At 44.0% G+C, this 23085-nt stretch overlaps 1 protein-coding gene across 1 annotated transcript in view; it reads left to right on the top strand.

Moving 5' to 3' along the window:
- The first annotated feature begins 3597 nt into the window (after nucleotides 1-3597).
- Nucleotides 3598-23085, top strand: part of PPM1H (protein phosphatase, Mg2+/Mn2+ dependent 1H) — a 131151-nt gene continuing 111663 nt past the window's right edge. Inside the window, exon 1 of the mRNA XM_064701849.1 lies at nucleotides 3598-4183. Coding sequence (XP_064557919.1) covers nucleotides 3948-4183 — 236 coding nt within the window. The 5' untranslated portion in view covers nucleotides 3598-3947. The remainder of the gene's footprint in view (nucleotides 4184-23085) is intronic.

The raw sequence follows: 23085 nt of genomic DNA, 5'->3' as shown, positions 1-23085 counted from the left end.
AAAGCAGGAGGGGGAAGCTCTGTTGGGAAGTGGGAACCAGGGCCCCAGCCCCTGCTTTGTTAAACTCACCCTGATTCAGTACAACAGTTGTGCTAGGAAAATACCTTCTCAGCTAAGTCGTGCTGATGAGAGAATTTCTAGTTTTTGAATCCCTAAAAGCATAGGGGTTTAGCCACTCAGCATGACCAGGAACAAAGGTAATTCTCCACGTGTGAGGAGATAGGAGTGGAGCAGACAACATCCAGCTCCTGTTCCTGCCTGCCGTCCCAGGTCTCCTGATGTCTCCATGTTGCACATTAGCACGAACCCCGTGTGTACAACTAGTTTCACACCAGCCTAAAAGAAACTTTGTATATTTGCCTGCCCTTGCCATGTCCCCAAGCCACCCAGTGCCTCAGCAGGTCTCTGATACAATACTTAGAGGAGAACCTGCAGTTGAAGAGCACCTGGCCATGAAAGCTAAACCCAGCTATAGTTCCTGTAGCCTGACAAAGCCAAAATACTTTTGGGTTTTGGTCACTTTGTGGTTAGGATGACAGTAGAAAAAGAACATTTTACCCTAAATTTCATATACGACGGCTTGGCCCTGATAACATTTTGGATTTTGACTCTTTGGAAAGCAGCCTTCATTTGGACTACCCAGCTCATGCTCTGTGGGGGACTGGATTGGACCACAAAGCCTTGGGACCATCACACTAATCATGCTCTGATGGAAATGCTGTCTCTGAGCTTCAGTTCCAGAAGTCTCTCAAAAGGAAATCCATGTATGGAATTAATATTGACTAGAGGATGGTGCAGTAAATATCAGGTATAGCAGAGGAAATATACCACTTCAAATATTGCTAAGATTTATTTATTTTTAAGCTTAATTGGTGCTTCTGCAAGCAAACTGGCGAGAGCACCAACAGCTTCCATCTCATCAGCTCTGATAAGCTTAGAAATGCTGGGGGTTGCTGAAGGCAGACAGAGATTGGATATTGCTGGAAGTAGGATTGATGTCTTAATAGGAGGCATTTTGTCCTCCACATCACTATGATGCTTCATGCACTGTGCTTCTGAAGGGCCTTTATCTAGAGATAAAGAGCTTCCTCATGCTAATTAAAGGTTGCACAGTCCTTTTGAAAAGGTAAGAATAACTTCATTGATCACCACATGATGTGGTAATCTTCCTGAGTAGAATCATATGCAAAAATAAGGCTTCCCATGTTTTTTGTATGGGGAATTAACAGAGAAGTGCAACCAATTCTTTTGTCAAAGCTTTTGCCCCCCTACATATACAGCTTCATCCTGTAATGTCAGGCATGTATTCTGACACACCCTCTTAATTTGTTATGCAGCTCAGTTCACACCTGTGGACATTGACTACATCTGTGATAACATGACGCAGAAGTTCAGACCTGCAGAAATGGAGCATTCATCTCACATCAGACCTGCTTCTCTTCTCACCAAAGTCTTTGGAAGATTTTTATTGCTTTTATTCAGAGCATGAAAAGCACAGGAAAAAAACCTTCAAGTAAGCAAGCAACATAAGGTATAAATGAGGTACAAGCTAGTGAGAGTTACACTGTTGAAATAAATTCCACATTCGTGTGAGGCAGAGAGCCCCAAGCATTGCCATATTATGCAAAAGAAACAAAAAAGAACCTGCACCAGAAATATTTTTATTATCAGAAAAATTTTAAATACATTGAGTCAATGCACTTTCACTGGATACACTTCCAGCTACTCCACATATAATACTTTCTGCTCAAGTACTCACAAGCTAGAACCAGAATCTTTACAGCCAAGCAAATGTTTCTTAAGAATATAACATAACCTTAAAGTTGGCCCTGCTTTGAAAAAGAGCTGGAGGACATGATTTTTAGAAGTCATCTCCAATCTGCTTTCATTATGATTAAAATGACTGAATTTGTTGAATGCTGAATATGATGCATAGCAAGGTGGCATAATTCAGATGCTTCAAAGAGCTCATATGAATGTGTTTCTGGCCCACACACAGCTTCACTCCCCGGCATGGTTACCCATTCAAAGAGAAAAGCAGATTTGCTCCAATGTTACATATAAGTTAACATTTAAAAAACCCCACTAACCTGACATCTTTCTTTTGCATTAGTCGTGGGATTGCAGAAGGACAGAGAGTCGATTTTCAAGCATTTGCATAGAGAATTCAGGCTCAAAATTTTATTGGAACTCAATATCAAAACCTTTAAAGGTCTACCTGCCAAGAAAAATGTCTGGCTTGGACCAGGTGGATCACGGGCTGGGAGATAGGGGAACTTGCTGAACCCTGCAGCGACTGATTATTACTTCCTTTGAGAAGTGAAGCTTCACTTCTGACTCAAAAGTGAACATGATCCTCTTTACCAGAAAACTGAAATCAAGGCATCTCTGTACTTTTAAGCATGAGGAGGCCATATCCCTCCTATTGTACTGCTGTGTCCTTACAACATTCTTGTACCAGAGGTAAGCATCCACACATTTCAAACTGCACAGATCTGTTTTGAGTGGTGAGCTGCTAAGCTGTCTCCCCATATGTCTCATCTGGGCTTTTCCTTGTCATCTAGCAGAGATAATAATTTAAACTCTAACATATTACTTCACATTTCTCCCTCGTGTTGTGTGGAATAGTGACTGCAGTATGGGGTCGGAGAACAAACACTGCATTCTCTCTGTTTAAGTTTTAGTCAATAATATTTTTCAACATCTTTGGGTCCAATAGACTGCAAAGTTCAAGTTCCAGTACTTCACTACTCTCAAGGTTTGCCGTACCTTCCTCGTTCATTTCGCAGGTCATTGCCTTCCGGTGAGATTTACAGCTCTCAGGAGGGCTGCAGAATCACAGGGCTCAGACAAAGACTTGCTTCAGAGGACAGATTTCCTATATGTTCCTGCTCCATTCCTATATTTTCTTAAAGCTTGGCACACCCAAATCTGCAACCCCTCCACACATGGGTGACTACCACATTGAACAGACCTCCTAATTTTTTTTTTTTTTTTTGAAAGAGTATAACATGGTCAAAATAACACAACAAGAGAAGAAGGGTTTAAAACATCTGTGTCCGCAAATGTGAATATTTTTGGCCACGTCCTTTCACTTTTGCTCCACGGCAGCATCCCGAACGCCTGGCGGTGCCCGGAGCAGCCCGGGGGCTGCGGTCAGTGCTGAGCGGCGGACGGGCGAGTCCGCGACTCCCCGGGCAGCCGGGGGAACCCAGAGCAGGCGGGCAGCAGGACTCGCTTTCGGCCACCGTCCCGGGTTCTTTTTCTAGCAAATGGCTTCCTGGGGAAAATATCCTTGGCGGGTTTGAGCAGAAGACAAGTAAACCCTCCCAGCGGAGTCTTGTCTCGCAGGATCAGCGGGCTCTGCCGGGGCTGGGACGGCGCTGGCTCAGCCCAGAGGCAGCAGGGGCAGCGCACTGCGGGCTGCGATCCCCAGCCCCGGTAGGGGAGCCCCGAGCGACTCCGAGCGCCTTCCCGTACAGCTCATCCCGGAGGCGGCCGCGGGCAGGACCGCGCTCCCGGCCGCATCGCTGCGGGCAGCCGGGGGCGGCCCCGCCGGGCGCAGGCTCCGCCCGCCGCGCACCTGCCGCGGGCCGGCCCCGGCGCGGGGAGGCGGCGGCGCCCGTGCCCGGCGTGTGCCAGGAGCCCGCCGGTGCCGCAGGAGGAGCAGGAAGCGCCCGGGCGAATCCAGCCGCGCTATCACATGACTCAGCAGCCGCTGCCGCCGGGCTGAGTTCACCCAGCGCCGCGCCGGGAGGGGGAAACCTGCAATGAGGCCTCGGCCCCGCGGCTGCCCCTGAGCCCGCCGTCCTCTCGCCCGGCCCCGCGCCCCCACTGCGGGAGCGCGGCGGGGCCGCCGGAGCCGCCTCCGCAGCGCTGCCCACCGGCGCGCCCCGCTCCCCGCCCTGCGCGGCGGCCCCGGCGCTGCCGCCGCCGGCGGGGGTACTATGCTCACACGGGTGAAGTCCGCCGTGGCCAATTTCATGGGCGGCATCATGGCTGGCAGCGCGGGCGCCGACCACGGCAGCGGCGCGGACTTGCCCCTCCGCTTCCCCTACGGGAGACCCGAGTTCCTGGGACTGTCCCCGGACGAGGTGGAGTGCTCCGCGGACCACATCGCCCGCCCCATCCTCATCCTCAGCAAGGACACCCGGCGCCTGCCCTGGACCACCGGCTACGCGGAGTGAGTACGCGGCGGCGAGCAGGTGGAGCGCGGCCGGGCCGCTGCCCGCGCTGCCGGGCGCACCGGCGGCCAAAGGCGGCGATGCCGAGGGAGCCCCGGCGCTGCCGGAGGCGGGGGAGCGCAGCCCCGGGCCTGCGCGGCGGGAGCGGCGGGGGAAGGTGCCGGGGGAGGGGAGCGACATCCCCGGCGCCCTGTGTCCAGCCCTGGCCGCGGCTCTGCACCTGGGTGGCTCCTTCCCGGGAGCCCGAGGATGCAGATCAGCTGCCCTTGAATGTCCCCGCGGGAGTGGCCGCTACCCGGGTCGGCGCAGGATGCCCAGGGGCAGCACCGGGCTCCCCTACCCGCAGTGACGGCCCCGGGGGCGCAGGGGCCAAGGATGGGATACTCGCCGGGTACTGAACAGCCGTCTGGGTCCTTGACCCTGGAATAAAAAGGGCTTTTGGTAGGAAACCCTGTTTGGTTTGTGCGTGTGTAAATATTTCCCGCTGCCCAGGAGTGGTGAAATGTGTGGGGTTTGGAGCACCTTCCTGTGGCCCTGACAGCCGCTGTGCTCGCTGCTGGGGACTGGCTACATGTGTCTAAAACGCTTTTCAGTTTGGGGAGATGCTTGAGGACCACAGACTCCAAACTGAAAGAAAAAAAAAAAATTGGCTAGCCCCCAAAGTGGGCTTTCCAAATGGTTTGTTGCCCCGACTCACTCATATAATGGTATTTACTTTAGAGGGTGTCTGATCAGGACCTGGTTGTAGCCTTGCCAGCAAGGCGAAAGGCAGTGTTCCTTTGGATGCATCCAGCTGGCAGTGGGAGTAGCTGCAGAGGCAAGGCATGTCCTTGTACTTGATGCCTTTATCGGTAGGCACATTGTTTTCCTTAAGGATTCTGGGTGCAGGATTCAGTATTTGGTTTCTTTCTGTTCCTGCTTCTAAGTCTTGAGCATGTCTGGCCATCCATTGTTGCTACCAACTCAGAGATTACTAAAGTTACTAAGTTAGCCCTTTCAGACCACAAGTGTTCTGCATAGTCTCTTTAGACATATATGAATTCCCCTAAAAGCTGTTGCAAAAACTACAGTGAAGGCTTCACATTGTTAATGAGCAATCACTAGCTTTATTTAAAAGGTCGTTACATTATTGGGGATGCTGAAATGGGAGATTTAAAGAGAGAGTTTAATGAAAAATTTAAAGAATTTTAAATTGGATTGTTCTCCTCAGATTAATAAAGAATTGAATTATTGAGCAAATTCCCCAAGAACTGTAAGTTTAAATATTTAAAAGTAAGCGCAAATTGTTCTGCCACTAAAATGGTCGCTTAAAAAGCCCTTCTTTACCAAAATAAGTACATGTTGCTATTTTCAGCTTTGGTCAAGTTCTGTGCCTTACAGCAAGTAACAGGAATTGCAGGTTGGTGACAAAGTGGAAGGGAGGTTCTCTGGCTCCCAGGTATGTGCATCCCATGAGGTTCACCTGAGGCTGCTGGGGCAGAAAAATGTGGCTGCTGAAAAGTGACGGTTTCATTGACCCTGGTGATGAAACCTGAGGTGAGAGAGTATTTGGAGATAAAGTAAATGGCTCTGGTGGCCATGAAAGCAGAACATATCATGACTGTTTTTGTATACTTGTTACTCTTCCCTCTTGAGCTTTGAGCAGCTTGGTTATTTGGGAGACGTAAAAAAGTCACTAGCTTTTTCAGTTCCTGTTGTTATCTATGTGAAAATAAGTTGCCTTTTTGCTTTGTCTCTGGTAGCTTTTTTGTTGTTGAGGGGTTTTTTGTTTGTTTTTGTTTGGTTGGTTTCAGTTTTTTGTCTCATCCCCTTCCCTTGCAGTTACTGGCTCTGGTGCTGATGGAACAGATCTGAGGGGAAGGTGATACTTGTTAGAGAGAACTAGTGAATGAGTTACTACCCCCGTCCCAGAAGTATCTATATCACGTTGCAAAATTGGGGTTCATGAAATGTTTGCTGTGGAGAAGCTGAGAGGAAAGCACTGCCACCAAAATTGCATTGATTTCCAAAGGCAAAGCATTGAAGAATAAAGAAAAATAAGAAAATATGGACAAACTCAGATTTTGCCAAATACGAACTTTTTTTTTGTTTTACTCATACTGAGCTATTACCAGACTTTCCGAAAATAATTGTAGGACTTGCTGGGAGATATGTGTTGAAACTATGTTTTTCTTTTGAAACAGGTTTGAGTTACATAAGAAAAGAAATGGAAAAAGCACCAGGAAGATGAAATTACTGTTATACATATTCTGAGATTTGTTGGCTTGGGGAAAGCAGGGAATAAAGCACTTTGATGCTATTATTTAGCATTTTGTTAGTGTCTCTATTAAGGAAACTATCAGAACAATGCTTGCCTTTTGTTACAGTACAAGTGAGCACTTACAAGAATGTTAGGAGGAAGTTTGGTGTCCTCACGAGCAGCTTGTGATGTAACACAAAGGTCAGCAATTTAACTCACATCTTGCTAGTTTGCTTTGGTGTGAGACATGAGAGAAGACCTGCCATACCTGCAGTGTGCCGAGGTGCAGCTTGCCTGACCTATTGCCTTTTCTGTGTTTCCATGTTTTAGCAAATCAGCAAAAGTGATTGCAGTGTTTTTGTTGATTGGGATGCCTATGCACACAGGGATTTTTACTTCCTGAAGCTAATGAGAGGTTTGTTGTAGACTTAGAAGGTGGGGACTGGCCCAGAAGGTGTAAGGAGAGTGTGTGCCACCTGTATCTATGTGTACTCTATCTGCCCTGGTGTTGTGAGCCATTGCACAGCAGGGTTTGTCAGTGGATTTATGTTCCACACCCAGCAGCAGCATCTGTCTCACTATCTTTAGGAAGAAATTCTGGCTCTGAGGATAGGTCACCTGGAGGCTGAGTTTCAGGGAAGCATTTGTAATGTTCATGTTCTTTAGTTGTTAAACATGTCAGTTTACAGATGATACTGGAGTTCCTTGATGTCGTCATGTTGGTGTTTCATCCAATCTGGAGAAGGCATTTTGGGCTTAGACCTGGTTCCCATGCCAGATTGAAGCAGTTTGTATCTACAAAATATGCATTTTTTAGGGGATTCCTCTTGTTTCTTTGATTCCTGAGGATTATTATTTCTTACTAAACAACGTATTGACAAAGTAGCTCACCCTGTTGACTATTTCTTTTCCTTAGAATCTGTTTGGTATGGGCCTTTTGATCTGACTTATTCCCCTGGAACAAGTGTTTCTCCTTCACTCCACTTTCTTCCTCCTCTTGTACTGAACATTTTTTGCAATCGGTGTTTTGCAACATTATTCATTCATGTTATATATTTTAACTTATTTTTAAAATTAGCTGCTTAGCTCTGTGATATTATGTAGTGAAATGTAAATTAGCCTTTATTTTTTATTATTAACTTTCCCTCTTTTAATGGAGTGATCATTACAGAAAAAATGTAGGCAGGCAAATGAAGTCTTCAGAAACATACTTGGTACTGGGATAAAATATTGTTGCTTCCTGACATTTTAGTGGGAATCCCATAGGGATTGAGCTCTCCTTAGTCAGTGAGCAGCCTAAAGGTTATCTTCTGAAATGATTGTCCTGCTGTCTCTTCCTTGCATGGGAGCCCTGAGACCTTGAATTTCATTTCACCTCATAAAGGATGGCAAAAGGCCATATTTCAAAGATACATATATTCTTATACCACAGACACTTGTCTAATGTTTATCAAACTCCATAGAAGCAAAATTAAAATTGCATCCCACATCCAGTAAACTTTTAAATTGTCTTTTAAAGGTACTGTTTTATTTAGAAATAAACTTTTAATTTTTAATCAAGGGCCCCCTTAACTTAGTTTTCTGCATGTGGTCAGCTGGCATGCATCAGGAATGACCCTGGGAGAGGGTAGTCTGTTAACAAACGTTCTTTTAAGTCTGCCTTTAATCCAGAGGAGTAAGGAGATTTGCTGCTCTGAAAAGTTAAGTGATTTATTTGAATAAGGGAGGGTGGGAGGGATCCTGCCTCACACTTTATTTACTCGTCCCTCCCTCTCCTCTGCAAGCACTCCCGATGCACCGGGATCTCCTCTAGAGCTTTCCCTGCCCGAGCCATGAGCTGTTCCTTGAGCTTCTGCTTGGATTGCCCTGTTACTGGCAGGGAAGTTTCTGGTTTGGTCCTTCCTGTGCTGTTCTCAGTGTGTTCTGCTGCTTCCCTGCAGCTCTGCTGATAAGCAGCCCCAGCGTTCAACTCTGAAAGTAACTGGCAAAGTAAAGGCAGGAGCAGAGAGTATGAAACGTGAAATGACCCAGATGATATTCACTGCATCTAAACTCTCCCCAGAACATTATTTTTCACCTTTTCCTCTTTGCTTTATCTTCCTCTGTGAAGGCAGAGGATGAACAGGGTAGAGCAGAGCCTATCTCTCCTAGCTGAATTCCCTTGACTACATATGGCATGATAAAATAAATGCTAAATTTGCAAATGACAAAGAACTAGCCTGCTGCTCATGCTGGTGGAGTTGCAGAGAAACTGCAACTGAGTAGCATTTTGTGGTAGAAAAACAAGCTTAGTCATTTTCCATCCATTTTGAATGTATATTCCTGCAGTTCAGAATCCAGAACTATCATTGCTTTTCTAAACTGTATGAATCCTGGGGATGGGACCATAGCTGGTTGCTTTTGTGTCACATGTGTTCCTCTCTTTTCTCTTGCCTTTCTGCCATCTCTTTGGAGAACTTCAAAAGGTACTATCAAATACACTTAAGGGACAGGGGAAAAGATTTGATTGTACGTTGTCTGTGTCCTCATGCAAGAGACAATTTTGCCTGCCTTTTTAATTTATTTTTTGAAAAATTCTAAATGACACTTCAGACACCTTTGCAGTTCTGAGTTATAATAGGTTTCCAGAAACTTGACTTTACTGGTATGTGTGTTTCTTGGCTTAAAAAGTCAGTTCATTATCCCTGCAGTGCCTTTTGTTTGAGGAGACAAAGTCCAGGCTGTTTTTCCATAATGTTACATTTCAGTGATACTGTGGTTTCTCTGCTCTGTGGGTCTGCAGTAGAAATTACGTTTCCTCTTGGTGTTGGTGGCTACTGACCCATAATGAATGCAGAGTTGTAGGTGAAGTATGATGACTGTGTCCTTCCAGCACTATTACAGTGGCAAGTTGTTATGGTTCAAAATGAAGAGGAGGAGCAGTTTATGAATTTTTTTCTTCTCAAATTGCTGGATTTTTTGTAAGGCTGATAATACTGCATCATGTTTTCTCATGCTCTGTTACTTAGTTTGTAGCAAATGAATGTATGTGAGAATTGGCAGTTTTTGTTAAAATGTTTCCATCATTTCTCAGGGATCATAAACACTTTGGTGAGTTAAGATAACACAGAAGTATTCATCTACCTTTCATGTTCTGTCTAGACCAAACTATTTATTAAAATGCTAAGAATTTTAATAATGTTATGAAGCAGGTGAAAGCTTAACACAACTGTGAGCTGAGGCAAGGCAAAACAGAGACAATGCTTGTCCTGAGTTGAATATTTTGATGTTGGAGGATAGCATAGGGCTTGTAACTACTGATTGCTTATTCTAATACCCATTGCTTCTTATTAATGGAAGATAACAACAGCACAGTCCTGCTCCTGTGAATTGGAAGTGATAGTCTTTCTAAGCCTCACCTGGGAGCATGACTCATACCCCATCTGTAAACACATTTCTTTGTGTGTTCTGTTTGGTACAAATTTCAGGAGGATGAGACTCATGGGGAAAGGAATCCTTTTTTTATCTTGTTCTGTTTGGTTGTCAGGTTATGTACACAGAAATAACGAATTACTTTCCTTTTTAAACTTTTTAAAAAACTGTTTGCAATTCTCTTTGTCTAGATGAAAATATTTTCTTTTATTCTTTTTGTAGTTCAGAGCCTTAGACTGAGTAGGATCTGATGAATGCACTAAAAACTCAAGTCCCATACATGTAGCTAGAGACAACTGAACAGTTTCCTCTGTAGGAATTATTCTTCTATGCATATTGTAATGTTAACTTTAATGCATATTGCCTGGCTTTTGTTTAAGCCTGGGTTCATATAAAACTGCCTACAGAAACCTCATGATAATTTTAAGAGCTTCAGAAGTCCCTTTTCTTGTTTAAGACTGTATTCTATAGCATCTAATATTTATGTAATGCCTCTAATCTGCCAAGGGCATTGCAAGTAATAATTTCAGAATAACCTTGGAGAAGAATGTACATGTGTAAATGTATTGGTTCTTCCAAGTGGAAAAAACGCAGCCGTGAGAATAAGTTTTGGCAAGAGATCTGACATGAATGTGGAGAATGACTCTCAAGTTTTAGGTTCTATGTTTTGATGACACAGTTATTTTTCCTGCTGTTGTGTACTTGGCTTTTTTCTATGAGACTTCTGATTTCTTAGAACTTGCACAGGGGTAAAAGGAGAAAAATAGAGCATAAAAAAGGTAAATCATGCTCAGGTATTTTGTGCAACTATCTGAGTTGCACAAATGTGATTCCTAAAGGGACAAGTATGAAATTCATCCCTTGAAGCTGTCTCATATTGCTAGTCCCTCAGAGGCCTAAGACTAGCGTTGTCTCACATGTTTCTGAAAGGCTTGTTGAGCATGGTCCCAGCTTCTGTCACCAGAGCATGACTGTGTCCTCCCAGGCAGCCCTCCCTTGGACCTCCTGCCTTGGCACAGGTGGCACTCAGCAGGTGGGAGCTGCAAACTCTCCAGCTTGTTCATTTGTCTCTGCTGCAGCTGCATCACCTGGGATAGGTGTGAGTGGGAGTGGCTTGGCACAGTTATCAGCGGGCATAAAGTAACCTGACAGGGCTGTGCCCCTCGGGGTGAACTGCTTGGAGCCTGTGGATGTGATCAAATGAAACATGCTCAGCTTGACCTTGAAAGGAGGCAGTGCTGCAAAGCACAGGTCATTCCTCTGATGGGATCTGGGTGCCACTTGAGAAAGAAATATGGTTTGTGGGTTTAAGGACGGGTTAAGTCAGCTTTGTGAGCTGAATCCCAAATAAGATTTGGAGTGGGGGAGCGCTGTTAATGAGTGCAGAGAGATAATTCAGGCCGAGCAGACATAGCTGCTTTGCTGTGGCATGAGGCTGAAGTAGGGGCTGTATCTGTGATGGAGCAGCATTTGCAAGGAAGATAGAGGCAGCTGAACCACATCTAACCGGCATCTTTAACCACTTCCCCTTGGATTTCTGTTCTGATTGAACTGTAAAAGGCAAGAGGTCCTATTGGACAGCAGCACCTTTGTATTAATTGTGCCTTTTGTTGTCTCTAATGATTTTTTCTTCTTTCCTGTTAAACAGAAAGAGAAAGCTGACTTCTAAGAATTGGTTCCCACTTGGCCAGTCACATTTACTTGGTAGGGTATGTTTGGGATGTCCAGGTATAATACACACATTATCCAGAGTGGTTTCCTGATCAGAGGTCAGGTGGAGTAGGTCACAGTTTCAAGTGCTTGGGGCACTAAACAGGGAGCAGAGCTGGTGAGAGAGGTCCCAGCTTGTGCTGGGCTGCTCTGCCCCTCAAATCCAACTGACACAGGGTGGAAGCTTTATGGAATGGTAATTAGAGGGTCCAGCAAGTAGGAGATGGCCAGCAGGTCCATTGAAGCCTTTTGGCTTCTTCACTGCTGTCTCCCTCATCCAGCAGCACACTTGCTGTCTAGTAGGTGCTGCCAGCTGTACTTGGGGTCATAAGTGCCATGGTTGCTAAGTGGTTGATGCTGCATGAGCTTCAATAGGTGAAGCTCATAAAATGGCTGCAGGCAGGAGTGATTCCCCCTCCCAATACTGTGTGTAAGGCAAGTGTTTGTCTGAAGAGTTTAACATTCTCCAAATAAATACTGCACACAGTATTTTGTCGAGGGAAGCAGTGCTAGCATAAAGCCAGCCAAAGAGATGTCTGTGGTTCTTGATCACAGCGTGGTTTAATTGCTGGAGTCTGAGTGGGGGAAGGACAAAAATAACACCATGCTGAGGCAGTCAACATTAGCAAGTGCAGGAAGGTATGTGGTCGATGCATAACTGGGGAATGCCAAAATATGGACCCTGTACATAACTTAGCAATCACACTGATCTGAGAAAGAAACTCAAATTAGAAGAGGTTTTAGGGGGCTAAGGCCAGCAGGCAACTTTCTGGCATGAAGTAAGGTGGCAAATTTGGAGCTTTGCTCATTGTTTGGGATCTGTATTCAACACAGCGAGGCTTAAGGGGGAGAGAATCTGCTGAGGGAGTCTCAAGCTGCTTGAGGTAGAGAGGTGTGGGCAGTGCTATGTCCACAGAGAACCTGTGGCTTGATAGGACTGAAAATCTTGTGTGGCCCAAATGGGGACCTCAATGCACCATCTCCAAGACAAGCAGGAGTTGAATGGATCTGGTCCCCCAAGATCATGTCAGCCTCTCCCTCATCTGGTGTGGGGAGATCTGTCTGTCCATCGCTCTCATTTGTCATAATGCCAGTTTTCACCTCTGTGGTTAATGTCAGACCCTGTAGGCTCTGCACTTCCCCTCTTATGAGGGCAGGTCTGAGGTCCAGGGGGTGACTGTGGCTTAAAGGTGGATAACCATTTCTAACATCTTTTTATCCCCCTCCCTATTTCTTTTTTCTGAAGTGCCACCCTAAGGTGTAGTTGATCTTGACTGTTTTGATACTGTTCAGGTTCTTTTGCAGGCAACAATAATGACACTGAAACTGTGACTTGAGACAGACAGCTTTTGCCTGATTTCAGGGAGAAAGGGTGAGGGGAGGGAAGGGTAGAAGACCATGTGCTTTCCATGGTAGTATTCTGCTACAGTAAGGGGACAAATACACTGAACTTTGATTGCATCTGATGTCCTGCATACCCCTGCTCCAGAAATCCTGTAGCAAAATGTCCTTGGACTGGCATTAGAGGTCAGTGAGATTGTCCCTTTATAGCCACAGCTCTGTTTCCAAAGTCTTTGCAGTTAATTTCTTCTTCTATTTCATCTGCTGGTCATTATCTAAGTGCCTTTTGTGCTGTCCTGTCTATCTACTCCATTGCATAAAGGTACAGACAAGAGGTGAGTTCTTTGCTCTTCTCTGCTCCCCACTGAGAGCCCTTCTGGATTTCCCTGATTTGTTTCTCTGTCCTTTGTGTCCTGTTATGATAATTTCTGCTTTCCAAACTCCCTGCAAGGAGCAAAAAAGATCCATCTCCAGCCAAGTTCTGCAGCAGATCACTTTTTTTTCCTGCCAACATTGATTCATTTAGGCCAAGTATGATTTTTCTATCTTTAGGTATGTGTTAGAGACCTCCTCGGAAACAGATGATGCGTAGTGCATGTTTGTAATGCTGTAAAATACCTGTCAGTCATAACTAACAATCTGGTCCTTGGTGGAGTTTAACATCAGAGGTGGGACTGAGGACACATCTCCAGCTCTTATAACTTGAGCAGTGCTCCATTTTGTGCAGATGTCTTGTGAAGAGACAAAATAAGTTACCCTGCTGTTCATCAGAGATCCCTGTATTTTCCAGATGTGACAGGTCACCATGTGAGCTCATGGATTTTGTTAGGTTTTGAAACAGTTTGAGTGAAAGGTGGGTTTGGGGAACATTTCCCCTCCCCAACTTCCAGCTAAGTCCCACTAATATTAAAAAAAAAATTATTATTCTTTTCTTTTCCCCTTCTCTCTTGAGAGGGGAGAAGGAACTGTTTTTGGTTGTGGACTTTTTTCTTTTTGATTCATTATCTCTGCTCCCTGTTGGGGGAGGAGAGGGCAAGAAGCTGTGAAACTTAATAATGGGCAGCAACCTTTTTCTTTCTGATTAGGAAGAGAACTCCTTCAATTGATTCAGGCCCAGCCTTGGGGCATGAGAGCAGGGTCCTCTTCAGCAGGTTTGGTGTTGCCCTGGATGATCAGTTTCCAAGGCCAGGAGCCCCGTGTTGCACTCCTGTCCCTGCCCTGCTGGCCAGGCCCATGGAGCAGCTGGACAGCTCTGCTCCTGCTCTGGAGGGCAAAGGGTTGCACCTCCCCTGGCTCCAGTGGCCGTGGGGAGAGGGAGGTTGGTGCCTTTTCCTCTGCCCCATTGCATCCCTCCCACTGTTAACTCCATGCCTCCCAGTCTGTGCAGGTGCCTTGGCAGGCTGAGTGAGGGCCTTGGGTTTTTAATTTGCTCAGCAGTAGGTGATGCTTTACTGTGCAGTAAAGCTAAGGTCCTTAAATTGCTGCTTGTCTGTTTGGAAACCTCATTTTAAAGAACATGCTTTTTTTTCTGAATTGGTATTAAAAATCTTTGTTTCATGAATGAATGCTAAAGTTTGGAATTGAAACTAGATTTATCTGAACTAGTTTTTGTTTTTCTTTGCTGACCTTATTTGTAGATGTCCTTGACTCAGAAAGATAAAATCCTTGAAGATAAATGGGGGGGAAAAAAGACCTTCTAATTTCCTAAGTTCAAACTTGCAACGTTTATCCTTTAGAAAGTTTAAAAGTTGTACAGTGAAACCTGCATTGTATTTGTGGTGCCATGGAGGGGGTGGAGTGTGACTTTAGATTTTGGTGTTTGGAAATGAAAAATAATATTCATAAAGCTAGCCTCAGTAGTTATTACTGCCTATGTCATGGCAAAGGTCAAAGTTTTGTGTATGTTTGGTTTGATATGAGTGACTTACATTTTGAAGAACATAAATAGAAAATTTTCTACTCTTCTTCGTCTTCCTCTTTGAACAAAAAAAAAATGTTTTTCAGCTATTTTCATGAGTAATTTGAAGATTAGAACTTAGCCGTATTTGCTGGAATGGATAAGGCATTAAAATGTACACTGATCTCTTTAAACAGATGTACATCAGCTCGGTCTTGGAGGGCAATCCCCTCTCCTTTACCTTGTCACTCCTCTCATCAATCACCTCTCCAAACCTAGGCTTGCAGTTCATTTTGTTGGTCTTCTCAATAAACTTTAAGATCAGTGTCTCCACAGCCCTTACAAAATCTAGATGGCAACTTCCTCAGGCTGTGGTTCCCTCTGGGATGATTCTCAATGTCATTTTAAGGTTGTTCTATCCCTTTCTGGTGGTGCAAAGCCGGGAATTACAGTCTGGTTAGTTCCTTTGGCAACCTCTCCAGAGTAATCCCTGAAAATCCTAGGTCTATGGATGGTAATTCTATTAGCTGTTCAGCAAGCTGAGTCTGGAAGAATGCAGCTGGTGTGTGGGAATGTGGGAAGTTCCCCATCTCTGCCTTTAATCCTGCTTTTAGAGGGGAAAAAAGTTGTGAGCTAATGTGATTAGCTGTAATTCCATTCTTGCTTGGTTTTAGAGAAGTGTCTGATTCCTGAATCACAAGCTAGTTCTGTGAAGTGCCTTCATAGAGGGGAGAAGGAACTATTTTGGTAGCTCAGCTCATCTGTCTTTGAAAAAGCATGGGAATCAAGAGAAGAAGAAACCCTCATAGCCAGCAGTAAGTTTCTAGTTCTTGCTGCACAGCATAATTTAGAAATCTAGAACTAAGAGCATGTAAATGGAAACAGAGAAAGAGCATAATCCTTTCAGGTGTGTGTGTATAAACATGGGCATGGAACAACTTAGCACACACTGTCCATGGTTCTTTGGGGCTTTGCAGCCCAGGGGTTTGTGTTGGGATTGTGTTATCATCTGGTATGTGACAGCTGCTGCTGGGACTGGCAGTGTGGCTGGTTTAACACAGCCCATTGGTAGGCCTGTCTCTATAAAAGCTGCAGCTTCTACCTGGAGGGAATGATCTGGAGATCTCTTTTCTCCCTTGAGGCACATCTTTTTAGTGCTAAGGGAGCAAGAGGATGGACTTCTGTGGGAGTGCCATGTGAACTGTTGGGTGCTGGAGAGGGGCAGGGGCAGAACCCCCAGGAGAAGAGGAGCACTGTGCCACAGCCTGTGCCAGCGTGGGCATGGACAGCACGCTGCTCTGGGGACAGAGGGTGGTGGCCTCTTGTGCAAAAGGCAACATGAGCAGATTAGTTGTCCTCAAAGGTTCCATGCTCCCTGTGGCCATCGTTTGGGGAGAAGGAAGTGTCACCCTCACCAGCTCAGCCTGCTTTCTATTTCCATGGGAAACTAAGGCAGGAAAATACCTTGTTTGTGTCTTGTCTGTTTGTTGGAGAATTTAAAATAAGTCTGCCTAGTCTTGGGGTCAAATACTGCCTGAATCCTCTGTAGTGAAGAGCTCTGGCAAGGATGAGGTCAAAGGACTTAACTTACTTCTTTTTTTGTTCAAGCGGAAAATTTGAGATTCTTCAATTTAGAGAAATTGTGTGAATTGAGGCTTTTCCTTGACTTCCTGTCAGGTTCCCCCTCCTCTGGTGTCCTTTCTTGCCAATGTGGCAGCAGTGACCCTGGGCCAGGGAGGTCCTGGTGGCAGCTGCTCACAGAATCCCAGGGAAGAGAGGGAGCGTGCAGGCACTGCTGGGAGGGTGCCTGGCCCAGCTGTAACTCTGCTGCTTGATTGCATTCCTTAAGGGTTGCAAGGTGGGAGCAAATGCACTGAGAAGGAGTATCAGTCACTTCTGTCTCCTGTGTTGAGTTGCCTCAAGTGTTGATCCTGCTACAATAGTTCAGATGCTTGGGAGAGATGATGCTGTAGCAACAAAATGTTGCAATGCTAATCCTGTAAATTTATAGGCTCAGTCAGGCTGGTGTTTGAGAGGTTGTTTGGAACTGCCTTGTTTACAAGTAAAAACTCTCACTTTGTTTGAATGTGGTATGAAGCACACTGCCTTTCCTGCACTTACAATCTGGATGGTTTGGTATGTGGTTTAACTGCTGTGCTCTCTCACAACTTTCTCTAAGGCCAGAAAACCTGTTTAAGCTGTCAAATAACTGAGTACCTTCCACCCAACAGCAACAAAAAAAAATCCTCAAAGCTAATCCCACTATCAAATAAAGGGGGAATTTCTGTTCTTTTCCCTTTGAAATTGCTTCATATTCCCTGGAGAACAGTAAACCACTGGAAGAGTAGATGAATTTCACCTTGGAGAAATGTAGTGGTCTTTGGCAGGGATAATTTGAATTAGTGTTACACAGGTACCTGTTCTGAAGATACAGTTACCCCTCTGGTATAGTTTTGGAATGCATGCCTATGATCAAAGTAGGATGTGATAGTGGAAAATGGGTTGCCTGTGGAAACTCAACATTTAAAACACAATAAGACTGTGTTCACTCTTAATTATGGGCAGAGCTAAACAAGTGAGAAACATAGAGGATTTGAAAGAAGGGAACAAAAATGAAGCCTAAAAAGTCAGGAGAGAGCACACTGAAGGCAGGCTAAATATTTTTGTGTTGGGAGAGAGGTTTGACAGCAGTAGAAGTCCCTATGACAGAAAAGGAAAAGCTGTAAACAGCAATAAAGATAATGCTTCCCTGTGTACCTTAGAGTATATAGGCAGAATTCCTTGCATGAGGACATACCAGAGAAGTTTGTTAAAGATGTAGTTCAGGGTCTCCTGTTTCAGGAAGTCCCAAGACCCTGGATTTAAAGGTATTTAAAGACAGGCATCTTGAAAACCTAAAATCTTCCCCCACTCCTCTTTTTTCTATGGAATAGAGAACTTTTTCATGTTTGCTGCATGACAGGTGTGTGCTGGGCATTAAGGGCATTGCTCTGCCATGGCTGGGTTCATTCCTGAATTTATCTCTTACTTCTCCCACTCCCACCTGTGCAATAGAAGGTAGTGCAATTAGTAGGGTACAAACTGAGCTGCTGAGAAAATTTTTCCAGAGTTGTTTATTGTTGTTGTTTGGAATGATAATCCAGAGTGTTGGGGCTTTACTCTGGTCAGCAATTAAGCACCAGCAGATGTTCAGTCACTGCCCCACAGTGGGACTGGGAAGAGAATCATAAGGGTAGACATGAGAAAACTCATGGGTTGAGATAAAGACAGTTTAATAGGTAAGGCAAAAGCAAAACAAGGAATCCATTCTCCACTTCCCATGGGCAGGCAGGTGCTCAGCCATCTCCAGGACAGCAGGGCCCTATCACACATAATGGTGACTTGGAAAGACAAATGCCATCACTCCAAATGTCCCTCCCTTCCTTCTTACACCAACTTTTATTGCCAGCATGATGCCATATGGTATGGAATATCCCTTTGATCAGTGGAGTCAGCTGTCTTGGCTCTGCTCCCTCCCAATTCCTTGTGCACCCCCAACTCATTCACTTGTAGGATGGGGTGAGAAAGCAAAAAGGTTGCCTTGATGTTGTGTAAACTTACTCTGCCCTAATAAAAGCATCTCTCTATTTCTGACCCTGTTTCCAGCATAGATCCAAAACACAGCCACACACAAGCTACTATGAAGAAATTTAACTCTGTCCCAGCCAAAACCAGTACACAGAGGAAATACCAAAAGGTAGGAGAGGGCCCTTCCATGGAGACTGCAATAGAAAACAAAAAGGGCAACACAAACTACCAAAAACTGATATGAACTTCCTTTAAAAAAACCAAATAACTCTTTTAATGTTGGGGAGCATTTTCATTTTAGGAATGTGTATTCAAAATTGGAGAAGGCAATTTTTTTTTTTTGTTTCAAGATGGATGTGTTTATTTGATGCTATTCCAAAGTGAAAACTTTTCCCCAGAAAAGAATTGAGGAAGGCTACCCTCACCAAGAAGTAAAATAATTACTGCTGGCTATTGGCATCATGTAATGTCTTATTCTTTGTCTTTCAGTTCTTGTGTAATATTTTAGCTCATATTTTAGAAAAAAAAAGGCAGGAGAAATATATCCACATCCCCTTTTTCTCCCCCTCTTCTGCTGTGAGAGTAACAGCTCCTCAGAAGCATTGCAGACCTGTGGGGCTCTATGCTGCTTTCCCCAGTGTTGCAAGATTACTGTTTGAAAAAGACGTCACAGAAGTCAAGTGAACATCCTATTACAATAAACAAGCCAGCATTGTGACAGGCAGGTTAGAAGGCACCAAAGATCTGTGATTAGTGAATGGATTAGTAATAAAGAATCATTGAACAAATAGCTCAGAATGGGGCAATGGCAAGGTGGTGTTGACTTTGAAAATAAGAATCTGAAAACTCTTTCCTAGTGAGATCTTTAACAAGACCTGGAGGAGCTCAAGTATTGATGAGGAAGTAGTTCTACTCTCAAGGAATTAGAGCAGAGGGGATTTGTTTTCTGTGCAGAGGGAGGCACTTGCAGTGCAAAAGCACCTGGTGGTTTTGTAGCATGTCACAGTGCAGTGAGGGACCAAGTCACACATGCAGCTGTGGTAGCATTTTGCCAGAGAGCTTATCTTAACCAAAGTTAAAAGCATGTTTGGAATTTGTGCAAAGAGATGAAAGTTTCCATATGCAAGGCACAAAATAAGCTTGTTTGGGAAGCTCCTGCTAGAACTTTTCCATAAGCTATTATTCTCCTGTGTCTGAAAGAGGGAGGAATGCATTAGGCGTATCTGCAGATCATTGCTTATCCAGTATTTGTCAGCAAAGTAAACCTGGTCCACAGTGCAAATTTAGCTAAGTAAAATGTACATCTGTGGGGCTATGGGAGGAAGTGTGATTGGAGGCTTAAAAACGAAGGTGAAAGAGTTCCAGCTTGTTGTTTTAGGAAACAACGTGAAATCTGAACAATAACGAAGTGTTAAAAGTTACATACTTCCAGGTAGCTGTGTAAGCTGTGTGTACCCTTGATCAACTTTGGATGGATTGTAGGAAAGGTCCTTCCCATTGCCTGTGTCTGTTCACCTTATGCTTTGCTGCCCAGAGATTCAGAGCTATAAAAGATTTCATTTTGCAGCAGTGATATTACTTTTTGTGGACAAGGAAGCCAGTGATAGCATGGCTAGGGAGTGGGGGCTAGATCTGTCTGTGGTGGTCTGCAGCTGATGGGAAGGATTTGCCACAGAAAGCTTTGACTTGTCACAGTCTCTCTGTGTCCTGATGTCTTCAGATCTTCTGAAGAAGGAGGTGAAGCAGGTGATGTGACTGCAAAGCTGCCTTCTATCCCTCCTGTCCTCCATATTTCATGGATACAGTTCCTGTTACAAAAGAGTGAAATGTGTCAATTGAATGGCAGAGTAGTCTGACAGTGTAGCTAAAAAAATGTTTCCACTCAACTAGCTGTGAATAGGTCTAGAAACCTGAACATAACAATTTGACAACTTATTGAAGTTTAGGACCATTACTGGTGTTGCCTTGTTACATACAGGGGCTTCCTGTGTGAGCAGCTGCCTTGGCTGGTGTTAGCAGCTGAGGAATGTGCACCACAGCTGAGTACAGATTTCATCTGTATGTGTTGGTAAAGACCTATTAGATGATGTTTTGAAAAAAGCCATTGTAGACAGGTTTTTAAATAAAGAAAACAAACCCATGACCTTTGTCTGAAACACAGCCTCTCCTTATTCAGTGTGCCCAGCAGGTTGCCATACTGTGGGTAGTTGTGTTTGTGAAAGTGTTTTGTTTTCTTTTGCTTATTACTTTCCTTTGGCCCTTGCCATGAAATTGCTCCTGTGAAGTCTCATGCTGTTCATTTGTAACAGTTGAATAAAATGGAAAACTTCTAATTATATCTAAGAGTGCTGCCACTTGACTTGACTTGAGTACTATATGAGATAAAGCCATGTTGCTCTATTTTTCAGCTGGTCTAATCTTGCAGTGTGACAGATATGTTCTGTGAATTATGTTGATCATTTTTCCTTTGAATTAGTTGTGTGGCAAATCAACATGAAACAGAACAGTTCTGTCTAAAGAGAGACAATATTTGTAGTCTGTGATGTCCAGTGTGGCTGTGATGTCCATTTGTCCTGTGGAGTGTTGGGGGACAAGGAAGTTGTCATCATGCTTTGATTTCTTAGATCTTGTCAAACCTACTGAGGTTTGACCACAGACCAAGAAATCCTTATCCCCAAAATTAACATCTGAAACAGCAACATGTTACTTGCAACTCATGTGTTGCACTTACCTTTAACTCACATTCTTTTTCTGCCCTTAGTTCTTGAGCCTTCAAATAAACATCAGTCTCACCAAAATCTTTGTAAACAACAAACTCCCAATGCATTAAAACAAAACCAAAACCAACAAAAGAAAAACAACAAAACCCACCCACACAACAACAACAATCAAACAAAAGAAAAAATCTGAAACTGAGTTGTGCCAGAATAGATTCAGAGAATCATGGAATGGTTTATGTTGGAAGAGACCTTAAAGATCATCCAGTTCCAACCCCCCTGCCTTGGGTGGAAACAACACTGTTTCTAATAAATGCTTTGGAGGGCAGAGCTGTAGGAATGTTGAAATTTACTTGTGCTTTGAATACAGTAGAGTCTGTCCAGAGCAGTGGGTGACTCTACACCCAGGAACTTTGTTCCAAACAGTTTGGTGAAGGTTTGGAACATCTTTCATGTCTTCCTGGCCATGATTTTCTGAGGTATTTTAAAACAAATCCCTGAAAAATCCAGAACAAAATGAAGAAGAAAATGGACCTGAGAAAATGGACTTTTTAAAAAATGGACCTGAGAAATCAAACTTAGTGTAACTCTTCTGGATATGCTTAATGGAAAAAGCTAGAGATACACATATGGATAATGGTAGGAATACCCCTAGATATGCAGAATGGCTTTATGGCCTGACTTGCAATTGTACTCTGCTCTCCTTCTTTGCCCCCCTTCATTCCCTTTCTTGCAGCACCTCACCAACTAGTGCTCTTCTTGTCTGATGAGGTGCCCTGTGTTCTACCAGCAGTTTGGGTTTTTTTATGGTTTATCGGCATGTAGTTAGAAGTTTTCTGCATTTGTTCATTTCTGAAGAATTTCTGCATACTTTGGGGAAGGCATCATACTAAGTTAGAGCTGTGTCAGCTATTGTCATAAAAGATGCTGTTGCTCTCTGCAGACCTGATCTCCCTAATATTATTTTGATAGTGGTCTATTTTAAGCTACAGTCAAAAACAAAATCACCCCCAAATTTGATTGTTAAAGAAACACATGCCACAGACCTACAGTAAGTCTTTTGGAAAAAAGCCAGTAAGATTAAATGCTGTCTGAACTCCCAGATGGTGAAGCTAGCAAAAGATTACACTTAAAGATTGTGTGAAACCCTCCTAGTCACCGAGAAATAGTTATAATATGTGGGATGCCTGAGAAATATTAAAACAATTATTTGCGTAACACTGACTTCCATCATCAAATATAGTTGTCACATCTTCAAGTTTTAATAATCCTCATTTTTCTGCGCCTTCTAGATCCTGTTAAAACCATCAGGATTTCCTAATTTCAGAATATGGTGGTATTTGTTGGCAGTCAAATACTGATGTGGCTTTTATAGGTTTTGCTACAAAAAGAAAATAGCTATTTTCCTCTCTTATTTCAATTTCAGAATCTGTTTCCAACCATTGCCACTGTGCCTTCTGTTTTAATCAGGGCCTGGCAGAGGGATGGGAAGTGTAGGAGGACAGGCAATTGATGTTTAATCCTTCATATGATTTCTAATTCCTACTAGGGCTGATTATACATGCATCTAGAGCAAATAGGCACACACATGCATATGCTAAATAGAGATACATTATGATTTTCTTGCTACAAACAGTGTATCATCTTCCACGGCCTCCCTGGTTTGGGCCTGGTAAAATTCCTTCTTATGTGTTTTCACTTCTTCACTGTTCTTGCAGATGGGAAAACCTTGATAAAGATTCAGAGCTTGAGAAGTCTTGTTTCTTAGGAGATTTTGTCAAACTGTCACTTCTTAGATCAAAATTGGGCCTTTTTTGTACTGGGTAATTAAAAATGCTGTATAAACTACAGAATTCCCTTGAGAGGTTGTGATAATTGGGTGGTTGTGATAATTGAGTGGTTGAGGGATCATTTTATATGAAGGTTGCAATAAATCTAATGCTTTGTTTAAAAACTAAGTATAAACCCTTGCAGTGTTGTGTAGGCAATCGCATTGCTGCTGCTTTGTTACAGGGTTGA

Source organism: Zonotrichia leucophrys, chromosome 1A, assembly GCF_028769735.1.
Source record: "Zonotrichia leucophrys gambelii isolate GWCS_2022_RI chromosome 1A, RI_Zleu_2.0, whole genome shotgun sequence".
NCBI classification, from domain to species: domain Eukaryota; kingdom Metazoa; phylum Chordata; class Aves; order Passeriformes; family Passerellidae; genus Zonotrichia; species Zonotrichia leucophrys.
This window is presented reverse-complemented; position numbering and strand designations above follow the sequence as displayed.